Source organism: Ictalurus furcatus, chromosome 8 (assembly GCF_023375685.1).
Source record: "Ictalurus furcatus strain D&B chromosome 8, Billie_1.0, whole genome shotgun sequence".
Lineage (NCBI taxonomy): Eukaryota > Metazoa > Chordata > Actinopteri > Siluriformes > Ictaluridae > Ictalurus > Ictalurus furcatus.
The window spans coordinates 4,741,066-4,755,630 of NC_071262.1; the positions used below are offsets into that span (position 1 = coordinate 4,741,066).

At 41.7% G+C, this 14,565-nt stretch overlaps 2 protein-coding genes across 4 annotated transcripts in view; one reads left to right on the forward strand and one right to left on the reverse strand.

Moving 5' to 3' along the window:
• dusp1 (dual specificity phosphatase 1) lies at positions 1-3,257 on the reverse strand. The gene is made up of 4 exons (XM_053630362.1): positions 2,639-3,257; positions 2,263-2,411; positions 1,948-2,167; positions 1-1,299 (listed from the first exon to the last, which is right to left on the reverse strand). The coding sequence occupies exons 1-4, from the start codon at positions 3,048-3,050 to the stop codon at positions 950-952; spliced, it is 1,131 nt and encodes a 376-aa protein (XP_053486337.1). The 5' UTR covers positions 3,051-3,257; the 3' UTR covers positions 1-949.
• Positions 3,258-4,879: 1,622 nt separating this feature from the next.
• Positions 4,880-14,565, forward strand: part of ergic1 (endoplasmic reticulum-golgi intermediate compartment 1) — a 35,638-nt gene continuing 25,952 nt past the window's right edge. Inside the window, exon 1 of one of the 3 annotated variants that reach the window (XM_053630365.1) lies at positions 4,880-4,963. Coding sequence is in view for 2 of the 3 variants with exons in the window: in XM_053630363.1 (XP_053486338.1) it covers positions 9,212-9,231 (20 nt within the window). In the remaining variant the exon portion in view is untranslated. Of the gene's footprint in view, positions 4,964-8,211; positions 9,232-14,565 lie in introns of those variants that run through there. The other 2 variants (XM_053630363.1, XM_053630366.1) reach the window with 2 other exon arrangements.

Here is a 14,565-nt window from a genome sequence, read left to right on the forward strand (position 1 = left end):
TTCACATTTATAACAAAACATTTTATTCATCAGTATCTAAACATATCACAGTGATGTAAAAAATACCATATGAAATATATTAATTTAGTAAATAAATATGACATATCAACACAGTCTCATGAAAGTCACTTCTATTGGTACTGGCTGTGGCTCTTACAGGGCTGCCAACATTACACACACACACACAAACACACACACATGAGGTATTTTGTGTTTGTTTACAAAGAAACAAACATCCTGGTAGGCTGGATGAAGGTCTGAAAGGCACAGAGGCTCTTGAATGAGCCACATGTTGCATTTTCATTGTCGTAAGGCAGCGCGAGGCTTGCCAGAGATTATAAATACATTCATTGTTCAGGAAAGAAGGAAAAAAAATACCAAAAACAAAACAAAGAGGGGAACATTCAGTCAGGTTAGCACCTTAGATTCTGGCAGTCACCTCAGACTATGTGTGTATGATTAACAAAGATAAAAGGAGTCAAGAAATAACGGTTATTCTTCCTGAGAAAACTATAACACTTGGTGTTTCATCTTGTGCCGATACATAAAACTGAAGGTCAATGATTATCAGTTGCAAGACTCAAATTGCGGTGACTGCAGCAGACAGACATTCAGGAGCCTCACGTTAGCTCCAACAAACATCACACATTCACGCTCTGATGAATGTCCAGCCCCTTCAGTTCAGTCAACAGGAGTGTTTTCAAAACAAAGGCAGCCTGAAGGAACAAGGCTGGACCAGCCACCTACTCCTATTCCAGAATTGCATGGAAATTTTGCACACTTTTCATGTGAAGCAACAAGACCTAAGGCCAGCCTGGGGTTTTGAATCTTATATTTGTGTTACAATCTTTCAGACAAGTGGAGTCATTTTGATGTCCTATATTACTAGACATTTCAAAATGACCCAGGTGTCTGAAACCCTCCATAAACAGTCTTGAATTAAGTCCTTTCAGCAGGTTGGTGAAGGGGTGATGGGACTATGATGGGACAGGAAGGACAGTGGACTGGCACCAGCATGGACAGGAAAGTTGAAAACAGTGCTGCTCTTGCTGAGTGCTGGGCTGCTTGCTTCCGAGGAGCAGGTAGATGTGGCGAGCACCTGTGACTCGAACTGCAGCAGCTGGCCCATAAAGCTGAAGTTGGGTGAGATGATACTGCGCCGCTGCTTGACGAACTCGAACGCCTCGTCCAACTTGACGCGGTTGGTACGCATGAGGTAGGCCAGACAGATGGTCGCCGATCGCGAGATGCCCGCCTGGCAGTGCACGAATACGCGGCCACCTTTGTTTCTCACAGAGTCTGCAAACAAACAAAAAAAAACAAAAGATGGTCACTTTAAATCTTCACATTTCAACAAATTGGAAAGATATGCATGCACACCACTGAGTTGGCATTAAAAATTGACCCCCAGCTGCCACCCTCCAATTTCAATTGCAAATCTCAGCCTACAGTATTGCTAATGGAAAGAGTCGTCTCATTAATAAAACAGGAAGAAGTTAAAAAGGAGCTGAGGGTGGGTGATGGGGTAACACTCCCTCTGTGACAGGTCTGAATACACATTAGGCGTAACCCCCCTCCCTCCCCACTGGGAGAACTGATCTGGGAGGAAGGCAAGCTCAGCGCCAGAGAAACGCGCTTTTGTTTGCGCAGAACAAAGGACGACAGGAATGCTAAGTTGCCCCCTAAAAAAGCAGATTAGGCCACGGCCTGCTGCTTTTCCATGAAAAGACGGCGCCTCTTTAAATGGGATGAGAAGGGATGATGTAAGCCATTGTGACTGTCAAGCTTGGTCCATCCAGCTGGTCGTTTCGGAGGGAACTTTTGAAAATTTGAATTCAACGAGGGGGAGGGTTGGGGGGTTCGCCTGCCAAAGCCTGTATACGCTAACATCTGCTCTAGTTTCGTCAGAGACAGAGAACCGATAGCGGATAAGCAAACAATTCTCACCGATAAATTCAATCGCCTCGTTGAACCAGGAACTGATGTCTGCTTTGTGGTTGTCTTCGACCGGAATGCTCTTGTATTGATAATGGTCCTCGAAATGATTGGGACAGTTAGCAGATACATTGATGAGTGCCGTGATGCCCAACATATCCAGCATGTCTTTACGGGAAGCATGGTAGGCACTTCCGAGATACAGAAAAGGGAGGATTTCCACCGGGCCACCCTAAAAAAGTGGGCGAAAACAAATCATTAGGAACTTGAACAGAATTCGTACGAGAAATGTCTGCGAAAATATCACGTATGATATGAAATCCTTACCTGATCATAGAGAGGAGTAGTGCAGCTGTTACAGCCTGATTCGGCGCTCCCGGGAGGACAGTTGGCACTCAGAGGCAAACTCAGGCCCTGTGGCGGAGGCGCTTTGGTGCACATTTCAGGGAACTCGGACGAAAAGGTATCGAAGCCACCTAAGAGAGGAAAATAAAACAGGCAGACGTGTTTTTAATTCGTTCATGACACCACGTCATTTAGAAATATCAACACTAACTGGTGGCTCTCCTGAAACACTGTAAACTGGCAACAGCTGAAGTAAACACTGAGTGTCACAAGCCAGGTCACCATACAAGGACACAGAACCATAAATAACCTCAGAGCCCACAAAAGGAATTAAGTCAGGGAAAAGTGTTTTGGTTACCTTTCAGGAAGAAGACGCTCGCGCCGCGGGGGTTGTTACGACTCAAAGCGGTCACGGCCAGCATCAGAGTTCCGTCTTTCTTCACCTGGCTGAAGTCTAAGCTCCGGTCATCGAGCAGCACCACAGTCCGGTACTCTCCGGAGAGCAGCCTGCTCCGCGTGTCCTCATTGGGAACAATGTGTTCTAGCCCGAGTCCGCCGCGCGCTCTCCGGCGAACTATGGCGCTGAAGCGGACGTTGGTCGAACCGGATATATGAGAGGAGCTGAAGGAGAAGAACGAGCGGCAGTCTAAAACAAGACAACCGGACTCAGTTCCCTTCAAAAGCGCCCGGAGAGAGCCGCAGTCGATGTTCGGGACCTCCATTATGACCATAGTAGGACGACGCGCAGGACGGGAAAACTCTAAATACATTAAAATGACCTGGGAAGAAAAAATATCCGCACACGCGCGCGCAAAGTGTACTTAGCTGGCTAAAATACGATTCCCGAGAGTAATGGCAAAAAAAAAAAAAAATATCCCTCGTCAACAGTCCGTGTTCACGAAAAAATTAGAGTTTACTTCAACAAGCCCTTCGTGTTTCTTTGCCGTTGTTTCTTTCTGTCCTTCTCGCGGTATCGAAGCGCTTTTATAGGAACGCAAGGCATTGACGTCAGAGGTCCCGCCCATCTGGCACGCATTCGCTACGCACGTCATGTGCAGTTCAGCGGGAGGCAGCCAAGCCCTCCTGACAAAGAGCCTGACAAAGCAGAGTGCAGATTAGTTCCATCATCATTACTTAACCATCCTCATCAACATGGCCTGCATTTTATTAAACCAAATTAGAAGAAATGAGCAGAATAATCACAAGGATCAATATTTCTATTTCCATAAATGTAGGCATCAGCAACAATAATAATAACAACAACAACAACAATAATAATAACAGTAATAATAATAACAACAGTAATAATAATAACAATAATAATAATACTAATAGTAATAATATAATTACAATAATGAAAACAACAAAAATAATAATATAGTAACAACAACAGTAATAATAACACCAACAACAACAATAATAACAATCATAATAACAACAATAAATAATAGTAATAATAACAACAAAACAACAATACTAATTAATACCAATAATAATAGCAATAGTAATAATATTTAATCACAACAACAATAATAATACTAGTAATAATAATAGTAATAATAGTAATAGTAATAATTATAATAAATAATAATAAGTATTGCAAAAGGAAGAGAGACAATCTGACCTACCTCTCTCCATCCTGCTGTGCTCTATCCAATTGAGGAATTTTTCAAATTTTCCATGATGTTATTGTTTTTTATTCTCCTCCTTGTTCTGAGGAATAACAAGGTAATTAGCCTAGTGAATACCTGTCACGGCACTCATAAAAGTTTATACTTTGTTTTTATTATACAGGCCTATGCAGTGTGTAATGCGGCGAGAGCAAAGGCTAACCATAAAAGTTAATCACTGTATAGAAACTTGGGGTCTGGTAAATTTCCATCAGCAGAAAACACCTTGCAGGTTCAGCTGCATGGGATCACAGTGCATGTTTGTTTCAACACGTTTCGGATTTCAGGGCACTCAGAAATGCTGGTTACTGAGCAAGCACTTCTGTGAACCTGCAAGTAGCTGGTAGCTCTTGTTGTACTGAGAACTCGTCAATCAGGTATTGTCAGCTAAGTCATATTTACAAAAACAATGCTACCAGGTTTGGAGTTTTGTTTTGTTGTGTAACCCTGTCATGGCGTTCGTCATGTTGCCATGGCTGTGGTTACATTAAACTGTGTGGTTTCCTTTTGAACTAGTACTTACCTCTGTATTACACAATGATCAAGCCTATGTGGTTTGGTTTCTAATTTATTAAATACTGCCTTCATTCTATTACCCTTCTAAATAATCCATGACTGAACAGCATGGCAGTTCATATACAGGCCAATGGTGGTATTTTCACTCCAATAAACCATTTATAGGTTTGTTCGCTCTAACCTGTACGCTGTTCTGAAATGTTGATCTTATTTCCTGCTTCAGAGCCTCAGTGCGCATGCTGAAATGAAAGTAGGACATCACAGAGTACAGCATCTGACGTCAACACTGCATTTCTGGTGCCTGAGTCAGGAAGTTGGACCTGTAGGGCGCCACTTCAAGCACTCTGAACAGTGTGTGACCATAACAGAGGAGGAAACAAAAAGTAACACAGGGGAAACTTGCCAAGAGTGAGAAGTGCAGCAACATCTGTCCGCAGCAGTGGATTTTACTGTCCATACCTCACTGGGATTAGTCAAGAATGAAATGCAAGCCATGGGTAGGGAACATTACTCATGGGTGGTGTGTGTGTGTGTGTGTGTGTATAGAGGCAGGGGTGGAAGGGTGTATCGAAAGCACAATGTACTGTACCCAGACTTACTGTAAGCAAAGGTTTCAATGTGGAGGAGTGGATGATGAATCAATTTCTTAACATTTCATCCAAAAAACATCCAAGTTATTCCCTCAGTACATTTTTTGGTATGGCAGTTCTAGTGTACGCCGATCAGCCATAACATTCACAAGACGTGAAGGTGTGCTGTGGTATCTGGCACCAAGACGTTAGCAGCAGATCCTTTACGTTCTGTAAGTTGTGTGAGTTGGGGCCTTCATAGATTGGACTTGTTTGTCCGGCACATCCCGCAGATGCGCGATCGGACTGAGATCTGGGGAATTTGGAGGCCGAATCAACACCTGAACAGGTGTTGGTCTGCAACAATGTTTAGGTAGGATGTATGTGTCAAAATAACATCAACATGAAAGCCAGGACCATTGCCCAGAGCATCACACTTCCTCCTCCGGCTTGCCTTTTTTCCCATAGTGCATCCTGGTGCCATCTCTTCCCAAGGTAAGCGACACACATGCACTCGGCTGTCCACATGATGTCAAATAAAACACGATTCGTCAGACCGGGCCGCCTTCTTGGGGCAAAGCAGCCCCATACGCAGAAAGCTGTGATGCACTGTGTGTTCTGAGACCTTTCTATCATAGCCATCTTTAACTTTTTTCAGCAATTTGGCCTACAGTGGCTCTTCTGTGGGAATTGAGCAGACAGACTAGCCTTCACTAGCCTTCTGTTTACTGTCAACAATGAATCAAATCTATAATTGAGTCATCCATCTGGCAGTAATTGCACACCACTGTTTTTCTGTTTCCCATTGTTTTTGCTCTCGGTACTAACGGGAACTGAAAGAGTGGCATATGCAATATGTTCCTTAAATATAGTATTACAGTCTGGTCACTTACTGACATGTGCGACAGGGTAATTGTCGTAAGTCTGGGGAAACTACATGGTATATCCTTTATTTCTTTACTATTATTCAATGTATTGACTGTAGTATTTTCTTTCTATGAGGTTTCTGTCAGTCCAGTTTGTGCAATATGTTGTCAAATTTTAATTATTCCATTACAATATACAAATGTGACAAGGTATTTATTTTTTAAAAAATCTATAAGCATTAACGATAAACACTTATTTAACGATAGAATTATGGTGTCAAACTATCTCTGTTATATATTATTCTTATTATTTTTGTCATGTTGTGAGCATTTTTGCTACAAGGCAAACGCATTCATAGATATAGAGGCATAGAGAGCTACGAAATATTCATTATATAAAATAAACTATGCATGGTAGAAAATAGGTATAACTCTACCAGTGTCATAAAAAGCACTAGGAATGATCTACACATTAATCTGAAACTGTTTCACAGAGATGAAAGAGATTCAACATGCCAGAGGCCTATGAATAATCTGGTCCAGGAGGTTTGAGGAGATTAAAAGCAGTAGTTTCTCCACAACCTGTCCTAGTGGTAGACGTTTAACTTCAAAGAGACATGGTATCTCAGATGTTTTTAATTCACCCCAGTTTTAAATTTCTTAACACAACCTATATTTTATTCTATCTTTATCTATATTGAGATTTTCTTGTTAGGTTGTTGTAAACTGGCTGCCAACGATGTGCTCTTTACCGGTTAATATTTATCGGACACTTTTTAGTTGCAAATTGCATATAATGCTGTACAAGTTAACAATATTTTGATCCAGAAATGGAGGCCAGATTTTTTTTTTCTCAAAACAGATGAACAGTATCCCTTCTCTGAACAATCTGATCATAAAATCTGATAACAGCAATATATTGTATGTTTACTTAACTGCTCGGATAATATTACAACTGGCTAAATCGGATAATGATTGCATAGTCTCCATGGCTGGAATTAAGATTTAGGGTAAGCAGTTGCAACTCGAGTGAAGTTAAACATAGTTAACGCTAGCTAGTGAAATCAGCACTGCTTCAACAACACTGTCATTCATAGTTCAAAGTGGCAAATGAATACTTGGGTTACCCCCCCAACCCCCACCACACACACACTGCTCATTTCCTTCAGGAAGATATTATATTACATAATTATATAATAATTAAAGAATATCCAAATGAGTAAATATGACCGATCACCCTTGGAATAACAGGCTGCACAACACAAATTCCAAATAAGATATCTCCTTGTAGTGAGTTGTGAAATGTTTCTCCTTTTGCTGAGCATACTATATCGTCAAAAGTTTATGGACACCCAACCATACATGCTTTTTGAACACCCCATTCCAGATTTACATTCATGGCATTTGGCAGATGCCCTTATCCAGAGCGATGTACATTTATACAACTGAGCAGTTGAGGGTTAAGGGTCTTGCTCAAGGGCCCAGCAGCAACAGCTCAGCAGTCCTAGGATTTGAACTCATGACCTTCTAACTGGTAATCCAACATCTTAACCAGTAAGCTACCACTGCCCTGATTTAGTTCCCCTTTGCTGTTATAATAACCTCCACTGTTCTGAGAAGGCTTTCCAGTAGATTTCAGAGCATGGCTGTGTGGATTTTTGCTCATTCAGCCACAAGAGCATTAGTGAGGTTGAGGTCAGGCATTGATGTCAGGTGAGGAGGCTCAATCGGCATTCTGGTTCATCCCAAAGGTGCTCAGTGGAGTTGATGTCAAGGCTTTGTGCAGGCCAGTCAAGTTTTTCCACCCCAACCTTGCCAAACCATGTCTGTATGCACCTCGCTTTCTGCACACGGGCATAGTCATTCTGGAACAGGTTTGGGCTTCTTAGTACCAGTAAAAGAAAATTGCAGTGTTACAGCATACAAACACGTTCTGTACAATTGTGTGCTTCAGACTTCGTGGCAACAGTTTGAGGAAGACCCACTTATGGGTGTTATGCTCAGGTGTCCACAAACCTTTGTCCATATAGTGTAACTAATTTACCAGAGTAAGCTAACATTACATTCTTGCACCCTGAGTACTAATGCTGATAAACTGTAGCATATAGTATGTAGTATTTGTGTAAGGTTTGAATAGACCTTACAGTACAGCTGAATTTTTTTTTTTTGCGTCTCTTCGTTCTCCTATTTCAGAGTCAGAGTTAGAGTCAGCACTTTTAATGTTCTAACCCGATTAATATGGAAGCTTCCGAGTCCCAGACCTCCCAAAGAGCAACACCTTCTCGCTGTGTTTTACAAAAGGCCTCATAATGTGTCACGTTCACAGTTCGATATGATTCAGTAATACCTATTTAATTCAATATAAGTATGGGATATATTAATCACTAATGTGTTGCTTCATTTTTCATAGGAAACGTCTAATGGAAATAGTGTAAAGTAATAGCGTGAAGGTTAGCACGTTTACCTCTAGAGTTGGGGGGTTCGAATCCCACCTCCACTCTGCGTGCATGGAGTTCGCATGCTCTCTCCGTGCTTTGGGGGTTTCCTCCGGGTACACCGGTTTCCTCCCCCAGTCCAAAGACATGATTTGTAGGTTGATTGCCATTTCCAAATGGTCTGTTGTGTGTGTGAGTGTGTGCGCATGCAACTGTGCCCTGTGATGGGTTGGCACCATGTCCACCTTGTGCCATGAGTTCCCTGAGATAGGCTCCAGGCCTTCCCTGTATATGATAAGCGGTATGGAAAATGGATGGATGGTAATATGTAAGCACAAACCTTAGTGCACAACATACAGTAAATCTGCTCATATTACATAGATTACAGTCCTCTGAGATTATAGCTGGGGGGGGCTTGTTTTAGTAAATAAACGTCTGAATATAAAAGCTACAAGGAACGATTACAGGATTTAATCACTAACTTTCATGTAATAAGTAATATGAAAATCATTTAATCAAAAAGCTTCTCAGGAGTACAGGCTACTAGTCAAAAAGAAAAAGTCATAATCCGAATTACTCCTCAAAATTTAAGTAGTGCACTTCATAGTTTAGTACTTCACACTTTGTGTAGTGAACTCATATAGGGAATACTCAGCTGTTTGTAATCCAGCCTCAATCCCCTTTCAAACAGCGGAAACAGAATCATCAACCATGCTGTACTCGGGCCAATAGAATTGTGCAAAGCGTCCTTATGACACGTCATTTCCGCTAGGTTCACCCGCTAAGGGTTGAAGCAGCAGGGGCTTGGAGTTGTATTCCGGTACAGCTGTGAAGATTTTTTCCCCCCCTCTTCGTTTAAAACCGTGTAAAACATCATGACTTTCGATGTGCGGAGGTGAGTAGAAACCTGAGGTCGCTACCGCGTTCACGGAAATGTGCTTTGTTTATCTGTTGTGCAGAAATGAACGAAGCCCCGCCCCCTGGGAGCTGTGGCACGATTTCAGTGGGGGATTTAAAACAACGAAACAATGTTAAAGGTTGAGTAGTTACTTTGTAAGTGTTTAAGAACTCATCTTCTGGTGTGGCACTCACACACACACACACACACACACATACAGTATCTCACAAACGTGAGTACACCCCTCACATTCTTGTAAATATTTGATTATATCTTTTCATGTGACAAAACTGAAGAAATGACACTTTGCTACAATGTAAAGTAGTGAGTGTACAGTTTGTGTAACAGTGTAAATTTGCTGTCCCCTCAAAATAACTCAACACACAGCCATTAATGTCTAAACCGCTGGCAACAAAAGTGAGTACACCCCTAAGTGAAAATGTCCAAATTGAGCCCAATTAGCCATTTTCCCTCCCTGGTGTCATGTGACTTGTTAATGTTACAAGGTCTCAGGTGTGAATGGGGAGCAGGTGTGTTAAATTTGGTGTCATCGCTCTCACACTCCCTCATACTGGTCACTGGAAGTTCAACATGGCACCTCATGGCAAAGAACTCTCTGAGGATCTGGAAAAAGAAATGTTGCTCTACATAAAGATGGCCTAGGCTATAAGAAGATTGCCAAGACCCTGACACTGAGCTGCAGCACGGTGGCCAAGACCATACAGCGGTTTAACATGACAGGTTCCACTCAGAACAGGCCTCGCCATGGTCGACCAAAGAAGTTGAGTGCACGTGCTCAGCGTCATATCCGGGTTGTGTTTGGGAAATAGACGTATGAGTGCTGCCAGCATTGCTGCAGAGGTTGAACAGGTGGGGGGTCAGCCTGTCAATGCTCAGACCATACGCCGCACACTGCATCAAATTGGTCTGCATGGCTGTCGTCCCAGAAGAAAGCCTCTTTTAAAGATGATGCACAAGAAAGCCCGCAAACAGTTTGCTGAAGACAAGCAGACTAAGGACATGGATTACTGGAACCATGTCCTGTGGTCTGATGAGACCAAGATAAACTTATTTGGTTCAGATGGTGTCAAGCGTGTGTGGCGGCAACTAGGTGAGGAGTACAAAGACAAGTGTGTCTTGCCTACAGTCATGCATGGTGGTGGGAGTGTCCTGGTCTGGGGCTGCATGAATGCTGCCGGCACTGGGGAGCTACAGTTCATTGAGGGAACCATGAATGCCAACATGTACTGTGACATACTGAAGCAGAGCATCATCAGTATGCAGTATTCCAGCATGACAGCGACCCCAAACACACCTCCAAGACGACCACTGCCTTGCTAAAGAAGCTGAGGGTGAAGGTGATGGACTGGCCAAGCATGTCTCCAGACCTAAACCCTATTGAGCATCTGTGGGGCATCCTCAAACGGAAGGTGGAGGAGCACAAGGTCTCTAACATCCACCAGCTCCGTGATGTCGTCATGGAGGAGTGGAAGAGGACTCCAGTGGCAACCTGTGAAGCTCTGGTGAACTCCATGCCCAAGAGGGTTAAGGCAGTGCTGGACAATAATGGTGGCCACACAAAATATTGACACTTTGGGCCCAATTTGGACATTTTCACTTAGGGGTGTACTCACTTTTGTTGCCAGTGGTTTAGACATTAATGGCTGTGTGTTGAGTTATTTTGAGGGGATAGCAAATTTACACTGTTACACAAGCTGTACACTCACTACTTTACATTGTAGCAAAGTGTCATTTCTTCAGTGTTGTCACATGAAAAGATATAATCAAATATTTACAGAAATGTGAGTGGTGTACTCACTTTTGTGAGATACTGTACATACTCACACATACATACTCACACACACATTCTCTCTCTCTCTCTCTCACACACACACACACACACACACACATATATATATATATATTATATTACACACATACATACTCACACACATACACATGCATACATACGCACACACATGCATACATACTCATACATACATACTCATACATACGCACATACATACTCACACATGCATACATACATACTCGTGCACGCACACACACATACTCACACACACGCACACACACATACATTTTCACATATATACATACATACACACATACATACTCACTCATACATACGCACATACATACTCACACATGCATACATACATACTCGTGCACGCACACACACATACTCACACACACGCACACACACATACATTTTCACATATATACATACATACACACACATACATACTCACTCATACATACGCACATACATACTCACACATGCATACATACATACTCGTGCACGCACACATACTCACGCACACGCACACACACACACACACTCACACATACATACACACACACACACATACATATTCACATATATACATACATACACACACATACATACATACTCACTCATACATACGCACATACATACTCACACTTGCATACATACATACTCGTGCACGCACACACACATACTCACACACACGCACACACACATACATATTCACATATATACATACATACACACACATACATACATACTCACTCATACATACGCACATACATACTCACACATGCATACATACATACTCGTGCACGCACACACATACTCACGCACACACACACTCACACATACATACACACACACATATTCACATATATACATACATACACACACATACATACATACTCACTCATACATACGCACATACATACTCACACATGCATACATACATACTCGTGCACGCACACACACACACACACACACATACATACATATTCACATATATACATACATACACACATACATACTCGCGCTCACACACATACATACATACTCGCGCTCACACACATACATACCTACATACTCACACATACATACAAACACACACATACATACATACATACTCACGCACGCACACACACATACATACATACATACATACTCATACACATACACATACATACATATTCACACACATACATATATACATACATACACACACATACATACTCGTGCACACACACACATACTCACACATACATACATACTCACACACATACATACATACTCACACACATACATACTCACACACATACATACTCACACACATACATACTCACACACCTACATACATACTCACACACACATACATACATACTCACGCACGCACACACATACATACTCGCGCTCACACACATACATACATACTCACGCACACACATACATACACACATACATACATACTCACGCACACACATATATACATACATACATACTCATACACACACATACATACTCGTGCACACACACACATACTCGTGCACACACACACATACTCACACATACATACATACTCACACACATACATACATACTCACACACATACATACATACTCGCGCTCACACACATACATACATACTCACACACACATACATACATACTCACGCACACACATACATACTCGCGCTCACACACATACATACATACTCACGCACACACATACATACACACATACATACATACTCACGCACACACATATATACATACATACATACTCACGCACACACATACATACACACATACATACATACTCACGCACACACATATATACATACATACATACTCACACACATACATACATACTCACGCACGCACACACATACATACTCGCGCTCACACACATACATACATACATACATACATACATACTCACGCACACACATACATACATACACACATACTCGCACATACATACATACTCACACATACATACTCACACATACATACATACACACACATACATACATACTCACGCACACACATATATACATACACACACACATACTCGCACATACATACATACTCACGCACGCACATACATACATACTCATGCACACACATACATACATACTCACGCACATACATACATACTCACGCACATACATACATACATACTCATGCACACACATATATACATACACACACACATACATACACACATACTCGCACATACATACATACTCACACATACATACATACATACATACTCACGCACGCACACACATACATACTCGCGCTCACACACATACATACTCACACATACATACTCACACATACATACATACACACACATACATACATACTCACGCACACACATATATACATACACACACATACTCGCACATACATACATACTCACATACATACATACATACATACATACGCACGCACACATACATACTCGCGCTCACACATACATACTCACACATACATACTCACACATACATACATACATACATACATACGCACGCACACACATACATACTCGCGCTCACACACATACATACTCACACATACATACTCACACATACATACATACACACACATACATACATACTCACGCACACACATATATACATACACACACACATACTCGCACATACATACATACTCACGCACGCACATACATACATACTCACGCACACACATACATACATACTCACGCACATACATACATACATACTCATGCACACACATATATACATACACACACACATACATACACACATACTCGCACATACATACATACTCACACATACATACATACATACATACATACATACACACACACATATATACATACACACACACATACTCGCACATACATACATACATACTCACGCACACACATACTCACACATACATACATACATACATACATATTCACATATATACATACATACACACATACATACTCGCGCTCACACACATACATACATACTCGCGCTCACACACATACATACCTACATACTCACACATACATACAAACACACACATACATACATACATACTCACGCACGCACACACACATACATACATACATACATACTCATACACATACACATACATACATATTCACACACATACATATATACATACATACACACACATACATACTCGTGCACACACACACATACTCACACATACATACATACTCACACACATACATACTCACACACATACATACATACTCACACACACATACATACATACTCACGCACGCACACACATACATACTCGCGCTCACACACATACATACATACTCACGCACACACATACATACACACATACATACATACTCACGCACACACATATATACATACATACATACTCATACACACACACACATACTCGTGCACACACACACATACTCGTGCACACACACACATACTCACACATACATACATGCTCACACACATACATACATACTCACACACACATACATACATACTCACGCACACAC